Source organism: Mytilus trossulus, chromosome 9 (assembly GCF_036588685.1).
Source record: "Mytilus trossulus isolate FHL-02 chromosome 9, PNRI_Mtr1.1.1.hap1, whole genome shotgun sequence".
NCBI classification, from domain to species: domain Eukaryota; kingdom Metazoa; phylum Mollusca; class Bivalvia; order Mytilida; family Mytilidae; genus Mytilus; species Mytilus trossulus.
In genome coordinates this window covers 32,756,035-32,768,374 of record NC_086381.1, presented here as the reverse complement: position 1 = coordinate 32,768,374, position 12,340 = coordinate 32,756,035, and the positions used below count along the sequence as shown (strand labels likewise).

The 12,340-nt window shown below is 29.6% G+C and overlaps 1 protein-coding gene across 1 annotated transcript; it reads right to left on the bottom strand.

The window, feature by feature from the left end:
* Positions 1-559: 559 nt before the first annotated feature.
* On the bottom strand, positions 560-11,904 carry LOC134684559 (uncharacterized). The gene is made up of 6 exons (XM_063543853.1): positions 11,874-11,904; positions 8,051-8,248; positions 4,752-4,925; positions 3,247-3,270; positions 2,032-2,181; positions 560-771 (listed from the first exon to the last, which is right to left on the bottom strand). The coding sequence occupies exons 1-6, from the start codon at positions 11,902-11,904 to the stop codon at positions 560-562; spliced, it is 789 nt and encodes a 262-aa protein (XP_063399923.1).
* Positions 11,905-12,340: the final 436 nt, after the last annotated feature.

Sequence of the window (12,340 nt, the reverse complement as noted above, 5' to 3'; positions counted from 1 at the left end):
CAATTAATTCAAAACCTGGTAAATTTCCTTTCGTGAAGACTTGTAAGGTTTACCTGTGTTATAGTTGTACTAGTTACATATATGTTCTAACTGATTAGTGAGAGTAGATGTTTAACGGGTTCTTATTTTGGGTTATACATATACATGTATATGTGTAATATATTCACATGAAATACTTTTGAGGTTTAAAATGTGGGATAAAGCAAATTTTTATTATCAATATTAACATTTGGTCTTTATATATGTAGTGGAAATGTTGTTATCTCTAAGTTTGTTTTTTTACGCATTGACAAAAGGGATTTTATATCATGTTTATTTTTAAATAACAGGAGTAAATATAATGGACACTATTCAATCGAGACACAAGTTTGATTTTAAAAAGTTTTCAGACAACAAAGATCAACTGTATAAAAATTCACTGTAATTTGGAGATACAATGTTTGAAGTGAAAGAGTATTTTTTGGCAGCCTTGAATTAAAATAGAACAATATAAAATCAGTAAAATTGCAACTATCTTGTGATCATATGTACAAGATGCAAGTTGGTAAAACAAGACAATTTATGTATACCCCTGTAACATATACTGATAACTTAACGTACTATAGCATGTTCCACCACAAAGGCACGATGGCTTAGACGTGATGTTCAATACTAAAGATCCAGAGCAGTTCTTCATTTGTAAATCAGCATACCGGTCACAACATGATGAACCATATTTATAACAAAGCTTTGCTTCAATAATTTCGCCGTTTTCTGGAGATGTGCCATTAACTGTAAATATATATGATCAAGCTTGACGCACGTATCTTTGAACGATAGTTACAGTTCATAACATCTTTGGAAACAGATAACATAACATTTCAATGCACCATGTTATATATAAGAATATGTAAAGGTTATAAATAAAACTAAAGTAGAATTTTTAATAACACCTCAAAATCTACGTCTGCCGGACACTGAATTAATAAGTATGTAGTATCTAAGTTTTTTTTAACTATGCACAAAAAACATTCTTATTTTGGGTATTGAAAAGACGAATATATTCTAACCTAAACAAACAAAGTATATTGACGTACAACATAACATATAAGTTAATTTATTTATCTGAAAAAAATGCTTCCAACGGATATTGTAAAAGCTGAATTATATGTAGCAATTACCAACAACAACACAAAAAAAAGTAAAAAGAAACTTGTATTTTATGAATGTTATATTTGTTATTCTCAAAGGATTTTGTCTAATGCTTAGTCCGTTTCTGTGTGGGTTACATTTTAATGTTGTTTCGTTGTTCTCGTCTTATATTTAATGCGTTTCCCTCAGTTTTAGTTTGTTACCCCGATTTCGTTTTATGTCTATTGATTTATGAGTGTTGAACAGCGGTATACTACTGTTGCCTTTATTGATGAAAAGACATCTTCATATATAATGGCATTTCATTTAAATAATCGTTTACAGAAACAAAACAAGAACTTCTTTGCATCAGTTCTTATAATTTGGATGAAATGAAATAAAATCTGTAGAGTGTGAATAATTTATCTGATGTTTATGATACTTTCATTGTATTCACATCTTTACGGGAAATAAGTTGTATTGCTTTATTTGAAAATAAACTACTTTCTTACTTCATCGAAGGAACAAAAACATTTTCCTCTTGAGGAATGTATGTGTATATATTTTGACGCATGTGCATACACTTTAACTAATATACTAAATCATCAATACTGGCATTTTTGATTTTTTTGAATTACCAAGGCTTTTCTACCTCGGGCATAGATTACCTTAGCTGTATTTGGCAAAGCGTTTATGAATTTTGGTCCTCAAAGCTCTTCAACTTCGTACTTTATTTGGCCTTTTCAACTTTTTTGGATTCGAGCGTCTTTTGCAGACGAAACGCGCGTTTGGCGTATATACTAAATTTAGTCCTGGTACATGTATCTATCATGAATTATTTTTGACAAGTAAATAGAATGTTAAATGTAAAAACATTGACTTTCATATTTCCACTAATTTTTTGTCTAAACATTTGCTAACCATTTATCCATAGATTTGATGCAGACGGCTCATTGCATGTTGTTGGTAGCTGCTTTTGGCTTGTTAGCTTGTACCATCCGGATGATAAATCGCAATAGGTTTGCATGTCAAAATTCACTAGTTCTTCATGGTAGTAAAAATCACATGGCTCTGTAAAATCAATGTTATCTCAGTAAAAAAAAAAAATTTGAGATAGTTCATCAATATATATATACATTTTGTGTATGAAATGTGATTTGGTCATGTAGTTATAAAGGGAACAGACTGAACAAGGTTTTACAATAATATATTTGACATCGGTATCGCCCAAGTCAATGTTGTACAAATAAAAGCTGATAAGTCCATGTGTTGTCATATAGACTCGGACTTGTTATGCTGAAGCAATAAATGCTACTTACAAAACACTTTGTTGAATTAACAAATGATATTTATTTATATAACACTATTAGAGTTTCGTATATCTATTGACAGTCATATCAAGTATATCTTGGTTTTTTTTAAGTTTACCTCAAAGTGATATACCTTTAACAGATATGATAACCTGTTGACATTATTTCTATCACTATCGAGCATTCTGGAGATGAACACATACATCGAGTTTAAACATAAATTCATTTAAAGAAATACATGACTTTTTAATTGCAGAAGCCACATGATGATAGACCCAACTAATATATAATAATCATGCACAGTATATAAAAAAACAACACAATAAAGTCATAGAAAAACAGGACTAAGTATGTTATGCAATTATAATTTGTAATCATATCATGCTCCATGCCACATTTAGAAATTAAACATTCGTTTGATTTGATCAAGCTTTTGCTTTTGCCATTTGGCCAGTGACTTTCCGTTTTGTTACTCTGAGTTCGGCATTTTTATTATTTTACTTTTCATACAATTTCTCTGTTACATTCTTAGAGCTAGATTGCACAGAAATACGAACTTTCTATTATTTGTCCATGAACAATACTTTTTAGGTAAATATGTAGCCTCATTTATCTCAAGTGACTTTTATGAATGCAAAAATTGTAACACCATTCAACCAAAATTTTAAGAGCTAATTTGCTTCTTTTTGCAATATTCAAAGTATGAATTGAAAAAAAAGACCAAATGTATAAAATGACTACTAATACAAAATGTATTTAAATGAAGGTAGAATTGAATATCTCGTCTTAGTTTTCAGTCTGATGTTTAGATAAATGATAAACTCACCAAATGATGGACACTCCCCATAGCCTGGAAATAAGAAATCAAAAGATTACAATGCTTTAAAGTAAAAACAGACAAAAACTTGCGATTCATAAATAAGCAGAATAATAAAAGTGAGAAAAATAATTAGGCATAGTGTTTGTACAAGAGACACATTAATGACGCAGGAATTAATTTTGGCTTTCTATGGGTTTTATAGTTTGATGGTTTTTTTTTCAAAATATAGTTTTGTCATTTTTCTCGGAATAAGTGTTTTTTTAATTGTAACTTATGTACTTTTATAATGACAACACTTAAAATATTCTTCCTTTTTAAATGTTGACATTGACAAAAGAAAGATAAAGGGGTTTCATCGTTAATCCAAAGAATTATTTAATGCAACTTTGATCTATCTATATTTGACATTTTACTTTCCGTTATTTACATTTTTCATATTGTTGGCGTACTCTAGATAAGCCGGATAAGCCCCTGTCACTTCAAATATGACATAAAATGTCGAGGGAAATACCTTTCTTTTATAAATGGGTTTATTGACAACTCTTATCAATCAGTATAAAGTAAATTGTGAACTTTACGTTTTAACCTAAAAACGTATTGAACAAGGCAAATGACGGGTCCAAATCATATCAAATATTGTGTATATAATCTAAATATTGAAACTAATCCGAGTGATCTGTTTCTTTAAAAAGTTGACAATGTATGTCTTTTCTTGATAATTTAATTTTTAATGTTTTAAGGAAACACGTCTTAGGAATGAGCAATTATTTTGATTCGTTATTTATTTATAGAAAATATATAATGTCATAACAGAGAAAATGACCATATGAAGAACGAAAACAATCATAAATAAATTGTAACTCATATGTGTGGTTGCCATTAAGTTGGCTTAGTGTTCGTGTATTTATTTTTGTTATAGCTACAGAAATTCGCATTGCTGATAGCAGTAGTTAGTAGTAATCAATCATACAATGATATAATTTTTATTAAAACTTAATTACATTTGAATAGGTATTGTTAGGCCAATACTTTCTCAATTGAATTGTTTTATATTTTTTATGAAAAGGCCTTTTATAGCACATTTTGGCTATCAAACAAAATTGTATAGTATTATCAAATATGTATTTATTTTTTAAGTTTCCGCTATGCAGCAAAGCAACATTAACCCGTTCAACATATTTTAAAAAGGTGTATAAACCAGGCTTACTTTCGTTTTTTTTTTTTTTTTTTTCGTTGATTGGATGTTCGTATAATTTTATAAAAACCGTAACACTTCTTGACCAGATGTAATTTGTGTGTTTGTTGATTGTTTCAGCTCTGCTTGCATTGTACGACTGGAAATGTGATAAATGGATATTAGTAAATTATTCATACAAATATGATATTCTATGTGTATAAATATCTACCTGCATTCGTTTTCATTCTAGGCTACTGTTAGATATAACATACGAATTTATTTAATCTATGGCTGACACTATTTTTATACATTAAACTTATAAGCAAATACACACCAAAACAATACGCAGCGTTGCACACTTCTGGTGGTTGGATATAGTAAACGTAATATCCTGTGCAGTTTTTAACTTGTATAATCATTTGATCATCACATCCGCCATGGTATTGCATTCTGCCTTTGTTGAGACACACTGTTGCGTTTATTGTATCTTTGGTCATTGGCAAATGCCCTGTAAATATACAATATTAGTTCAATGTCAGGAAAATATAAACGTGTTTGTATAAGCCTGACAAACAGTATTGCGCCGAGTACAAGAAAGTTTATATTTTTTATGTCATTCACCTAATATTATTTTTATACTGCAACTTAAATATTGATACTTTTGTTAGTCGTAACACATATGTTAAATTTATTGTCATCCCTATATAGAACCCTAATGTGGAGACAGCGGTCCATGATGAAATTGACATTTTACAAGATATGGCTATGCTACATTCTTTAGGAATAAACACAACAATGTAGTATAAATTGTTTAAATGGATTGATTGTATATATTACAAATGTTTTGTTGATATCGAATCCATTATTTTCTTTGTTGAAATACGTCTATATGGTACTGCTCCCTGCTTTGTTTAGATACTAATCATTTACATGTATTTGGTTAATTTTTACATTGGTAGGCATTACATTTGGCAATATTTCCATACCGAGCAATAACATAACTTAGGTATACGATTTTTACAATCACAATGTTAGCCATTACAAAAGACAAGCGTAAAACATGACATGAACGAAGTTCAGACGTTTTCCGTGCGAGGCTAACATTATAAGACACGTTCGACATAAAATCATGTTTGATCATTCTGTCAAAAACAAATGCAAGTAATTCACAATTTAGAGTGTACAGTCATTACTTTTTGAATCAATTTCAAAGCGAGTGACTGCCAAATAAGATCCATGTTCTTAACATTGTAGACATATCTGTATCTACAGACGTAGGAGTTGAAGCGTTATATTTGTAGGCCTCTAAAGTGCGATGGTACTCTAAAGTGCGATAGTCACGCTAAAGTGCGATGGTCTACGCTAAAGTACGATGAAGTCTCACGCTTAAGTGCGATGGTCCAAAGGGTAAGATTCGAAGTATTAAAACTTCGAGGTTTAAAATGTCTTTTTGCAAAAACTATTAAGCTTAGGTATAACATATGTGATAGGCTTTACAATTCACCGGTAGGCTGAAGTGATTGTTTCTAAATTAACAAGTCCGACCAAGTGATAATTGCTATAATAATAGGTTATTTATGTTTTGCAAATACCGTATAGCGGGTTATTTTCGCGGGGTGCAAATTTTCGCTTATTTTCGCCGACAGAACTAAATCACCAAAATAAATTCCGCCAAATTAAAGGTCTACATACAATAGTATTAATAAAAGTTTTTAATCCGCCAAAATAATAACCGCCAAAATATTTCGTATAACTTGTTCAATGAAAATCGCGAAATTTTACACCCGCGAATATAACCCGCTATACGGTATCTTATTTCATGTAAAATGAATTTTTAACAGTTCGAAACGTATTGAATATATGAATAATTGGTGTAGATTGCCGTTCAAACTAATGTTACAACCTTCCTTATATTTGTTAATGAAAATTAAAAATACAAAATTCGTTCATTGTCAGAATATGCAATATTTATTTGTATAAGCTTTAATCTAAGTGCGACAGAAATGCAATGTTTCTCCGAGCTTTTTCCTTTTTTGTAGATAGTACAAATGTTTATATTTTCCCACAATACACAGTTCGAACTAATGTTTTAGCAGACAATTTATACTTTATGTCTTTTTTACCGACGTTACTTAGTAAAATAGTCGACTGTAGGATACAAGTCCTTCTTCCAGCACTCGAAAAAAATAAACATTGTGATTCAGCCGACAAAGAACGGTTAAATAAAAATCAATTACTGGTAATTCATGAACATTTGGTGAAAAAAAATTGTTAATCAAATATTTCTAATCTATTTTGGTTTGTATTAACGACCGTTAACGTCATTATCGAACTACGTTTCTTCATCTAAATTTTCGCGGACCATCGGACTTTTTTTTAAACAACTCCTCTTTATTGAAATTCTTCATTAATATTTTAGTCGATAACCACATTCTGTACAATCAAAAAAATGTTAAAATCTAAAAATAAGAAGATGTTAAATAATTGCAAATGAGAAAACTCTGAACCAAAAACAAATGACATAAACGTTAACAACTATAGGTCACCGAACGGCTTTCAATTGTGAATAAAACAAAATCTTATAGTATGCATATTTCTATTACTTACAGGTTGGGCTTTTTGGTTCATTTAAACAAACTGTAATAATACAGGTTTTGAATCTTTCTTTTAGATATCTATAAATGTTTTATCCACCTTTTTCTACATACGAAAAAGACTGTACAAAGTCAGGAATAGACAGTTCTTATCACTTTGATTAACGTTTGATTAATTATTTGTTTTTCAGTAGCCACTGTGAAGTTTTTTAAACAAAATTCAAAATCGACATGGAAAACAAGATTGTTTTATTGTGCACTAATTAATGCTGATATAACTGCGTTTTGCTTTGAAAAGTGTGAACTGTAATTTAACAATTTACATTGAAAAATAACAGCCAAAAGCATTTTATTTTTTAACCGATAGAACTAACGAAAATGTTTAAGATACTTGATCTATCCATGATCATATCACTATTTGGTGTTGTCTATAATTAAAAGGTAGAAATAGTCCTTAGGATATTGATATAAGAATTATCAAAAAAGGACTGCGAGCATGTTATATTTTTCTTGCAAATCCATTATGAGAAGACAAATGAAAACCGTTATATTACTTTTGCGGAACTCAAGACTTGCTTCAACTGCACTATTTCATCCTGATATAAACTTGTTTTACTGAACTTCGTCGTATGATCGCGTATGTGTTAAACAGTCATATATGTTGTTTGGTGTAGCTGAAAACTCCCTTGCATTAAACGAGGTAAATTCCTTTATGTTTGCAAAAGGTACGTACTGAAATTAATTTTCTTTGAAAGGTGTCAATGAAATTTCCCGTTCCGTAAAATATAAGTATTCATTAAAAGTAACATTAAAGGTTCATTATTCTATTCTATTTTAGATTCAAGTACTGTCGAGTTAAAAGGATGAACTTTTTATTTTTCCGTGAACTATTTATACTTATACGTCATAATGTGAAGAAGGAAACATTTTTTTTATTTTGTTTCATTCTTAAAATAAAGTTAGTAAGACGTCATACAAGAAAGTCTTTTCAAATCTATTGCATTCTAATTGTCATTGAAAAGTTGTAAATCAGACATACCTCTCATCCATATTGGATACGTTGTTGCACATTGGTAAACATTTACTTGTTGATTTACAATTTCAACATCTCCTACTGGTCTAACCCATTGTGGTTTCATTAACTTGTCACAAATGTCTCTGTTAGGTTTAGATGAACAATTTGATCTTCTGTAACCGGTGTTTCGTAACCAATTATATTTCTCACACGGATTTGCAGCTGCAATATAAGTTCACGTTCTGTCAGATTCTACAGTTTCATGCATTTTTAGAATTGAAATTAACCATCTTATGGAAGCAAGCAAGACACATTAAGTTTTATTTACTACACAATATGGTCTTAGATACAAGGCAATTCCTTTCAAACGTGTGATAGCATTTTAAAAGCTATGTGGGCATTCGTATGGAAACAAACTATACTTTCTCTTCAGGTCGACCTGTTCCTGATTTTATATTAGAGTTCTTTCAGAAACGTATACAAAAAAAGATATAAAGGCGATATCATTTTATTTAACATGCAGGTATAAGGATGATGTTTTGCACTTGAACCTTCATATGAAGTATACATTTGAAAACAAGAATGTGTCCATAGTACACAGACGCCAAACTCGCACTATAATTTTCCATGTTCAGTAGACCATGGAATTGGGGTCAAAACTTTAATTCAGAATTAAAATTAGAAAGATCATATCATAGGGAACATGTGTACTAAGTTTCAAGTTGATGTAACTTTAACTTCATTGCTACCTTGACCAACAACTTTATCCAAAACATTAACTTGAACACCGCACTATCATTGTCTTTGTTCAGATGACTGTGAAATTGGGGTTAAAACTTTAATTTTGCATTAAAATTAAAAAGATCATATCATGGGGAACATGTGTACTAAGTTTCAAGTTGATTGATCGAACAGACGGAGGCACAGACCAGAAAACATAATGGCTATCTACTATCATAGGTGGGCATAACAATAACGACCGTGCAGCTGGTTGGAGACTTTGAAAAACGTAAAGGGTCACAAGTATCTGAGAAAAGTATTAATTAGCTAATGATTTTTCAGAGAACGTCTCTTCTTTTTTCTTAAAATATTCCTCGGAAAATATCAGAGCTCAATAGACAAATTTTCAGTATCTACTTAATAACAAATAACACAAAATGGTCTTTAGTTATGAAAAAGGAAAATCACAAAAATACTGAACTTAGAGGACAATCAATTCGGAAAGTCCATAATCACATGGCAAAATCAAATAACAAAAACGAATGGACAAGAAATGTCATATTTCTGACTTGATACAGGCATTTTCAAATATAGACAATGGTGGATTAAACCTGTTTTAGCGCTAACCCCCTCACAGTCAATTTGGGTGTAAAAATTATAAAAGATTTCATTTACGTTATAGTTATCCCTTGACATATCTTCGTGCTATAACATGTCTTTGTGTAGTAGAACTTTTGTCGTGGTTTGGTATATATGTCTATAATATATATGGTATGTTCTATAAACTACCTAAACTTTTCTATATTACCTCTTGTAAGCTTTTTGTTGGCGTATTCTTTCTTATATTTATTTATATCAGTTGAGATTTGTGTCGTTAATGTATATTTTTACAAAGTTTGTGCTGATGGAGGATTTCAATGTTTGTCAAACTGACACATTTCAAACAACTGTCGTACAAGTTTGATTTATAAACTATCTTTAAAAAACAGATTTTACCAACATTTTATTCCGTAAAATTCCTATACAAAGTCAAGAATATTACCATTCGTTTAATGTGTTTGAGGTATTGATTATAGGATTTTGCCATTTGAAAACAAACTTTCCGTTTCTAAATTTACTCTGATATCTAGTGTTCTACTACCAGAGGTACAAGCAAGTAACGCCTAATGCATGAACACGTGCCCTGTATAGAAAAGCGAATATTGTTGACTAGATTAACAATAAATCACACAGTGACGATGATTCACTGATTCACGAAACTATAGATAGGCCATATGTTTGCATTCTTCTCGTGGTGATACAGCATGCAATATGGATTTTGCCATATGTTATTTCATATATATCCGATCACTACTTTTGTATGGCATCATAAAATAGTCTGGTCTTTTTCTGTATTATTGTCAAATTTCTAGATATTCAAACAATCTTTCTTTAATGATTCACAAAAATAAGTTTATAGAAAAAAGTAAAATCACAAAAAAACTGAACTCAGAGGAAAATCTAACCGGAAAGTCCATAATCACATGGCAAAATCAAATAAAAAACACATAAAAAACGAATGGACACAAAGCAAACTACAAAAGTTTCGAATATTACGAACACTAAGAAACCTGATTAATTCTAAATTGAAACTTAAATGAACATGATAGCAATCAATGAACCAGGCGTCTGATTTCAGACAAGCACATACAAAATGCAAAAAGTTTTATGGCGCATAACCTACGAAATATTAATCAGTAATATAACTGCATAACATGAAAACAAACTGAAATATCAGTTAAAAAATATATAACACAAATGATTGACACGATGTTCACAGTATTATTTGTAAAACAGGTTTAGAATCTATTGAAAAATATTTGAATAGCATGTTTAGTATCATATTGAATATTATCTTTTTTGGCTCTTATATCCAAAGTTGACATTTCGTAACTAAGGAGCCGCCATTTTGACTTGTAAATCAGTGAATATGCAACTAATGCAATACAATAAAAAATAAAACAAAAGGTACCTCAATAATCCATTTTCATATAATATATAACGCATTTCGATGGTTATCGTAACGGAAAAAATGCATTGTTATATTTTTTTTTAATTTTAAAAATCAAAATATCGAATATTATAGATTCTTCTTGTATAATTAAGCTTAAAACAATATTTATAATACAATGTTGAAAACAGTCAGTACAACTTTTTAATATTTTGTCATTAAAATAAATTCACAAATGTAAAAAAAAAAAAAAAGAAGCACAAAACATATAGTTTTTAAAAGGACCTTTTAAGATTTTATTGATAAATACAGTTTAAAGATTTTATGTACAATTAAGGAATGATGAAAAGATGATTTTTTAATTATTGTTTAATTTATGTGACCATTGTGAATTACTCAAATAAATGTATGGCACAAATGTTCCATCTAATGTAAAAACGTATGTCGATGCAGTTATTCTGTGCAACATTTTACAGTTATACTTTTAAAATAACGAAATTAAGAATCGGTAAATAATCTCGAATTTGTGTATGCATTAAAAGTATTATGAAATGTTTTGTAAACAACATACTTAATAAAATAATAGTTATAGTAATACAAACCTGGACTTTTAAATAAAATAATGAAAAGTTTTATACTATGTGATGCTTTTATTTGAGGCACATATGGACTGCATGTTAACAATAATAAATCTTCCGGAGCATATGTTTGGTACATTTTAGGTAAAGGATTTAAATTGTATATAATTTTAATCAAAATTGAGGATAACCAAATTACTGAATAACCCCTTCAAAATAATAACATTGATAACAACTGATACATATAACAAGTATTAATAATGATTAATATCTCCCAAAAGAAAGAAAAAACAATCAATATGCGCAATTTGCTGGCCAAAGATTGATAAAAACTTATTGCTTCAATGAAAAAGTAATAATTGTAAGCATTTTTACGATATGAAGACAATGTAAAAGTAGTGATTACATAAAGTACAATTTTTGAAATCTCATTATGTAATTCTATATCTTAATTCAACTATTCAGCTAGTGGATAAGAACACAACAAATGCAATGGAAAATTGAGAAAAAACATGATCGTTGATTTATTTTATGTTTTGGAACATCATGTATGACTGACCTCTTGACAGCTGCATTTGATTTAAATTCATGATAAACATTCAAGAATTTTTAAGACAAACATAACCATCAAATAAAAATTGTTAAAATATTACTGTTTGATGAATACAGAGCTACAAAATAGATAATTACAAACCTTGCGTTTCTATGACAACAAGAATGAATAACAGACTCCGCAGTATTCGGTAACACATGATGTTAATAGTTCGAGCGACAATTATGATTAGAACTAACATTGTATTTTTAGATATAGATTTAAAAATTCAGATAAGATAACACCTGTTATTTGTTAAATGACTGATTGGTCTTCTATCCTCGATTCGTTCTGTTATGATTTGTTTAGAATTGTTTCATGGTTTCGTTTTATTAACGGTTATTGTGTTTTTTTATATTAAGCTATGAAAATTATTATTATCATTAAATGCGCAGAAATTATATGAATACTTTTTTAATTTGGACATCTAACAT

Bases quoted from the DNA above. Each gene is read 5' to 3' on its own strand.
- LOC134684559 (XM_063543853.1), bottom strand. From the start codon at position 11,904: ATGAATTTAAATCAAATGCAGCTGTCAAGAG. The intron at 4,926-8,050 runs GTATGTCTGATT...GTATATTTACAG, and splicing joins GTATCCAATATGGATGAGAG to GGCATTTGCCAATGACCAAA. The intron at 772-2,031 runs GTTAGCAAATGT...ATATATTTACAG, and splicing joins ATCAAATCTATGGATAAATG to TTAATGGCACATCTCCAGAA.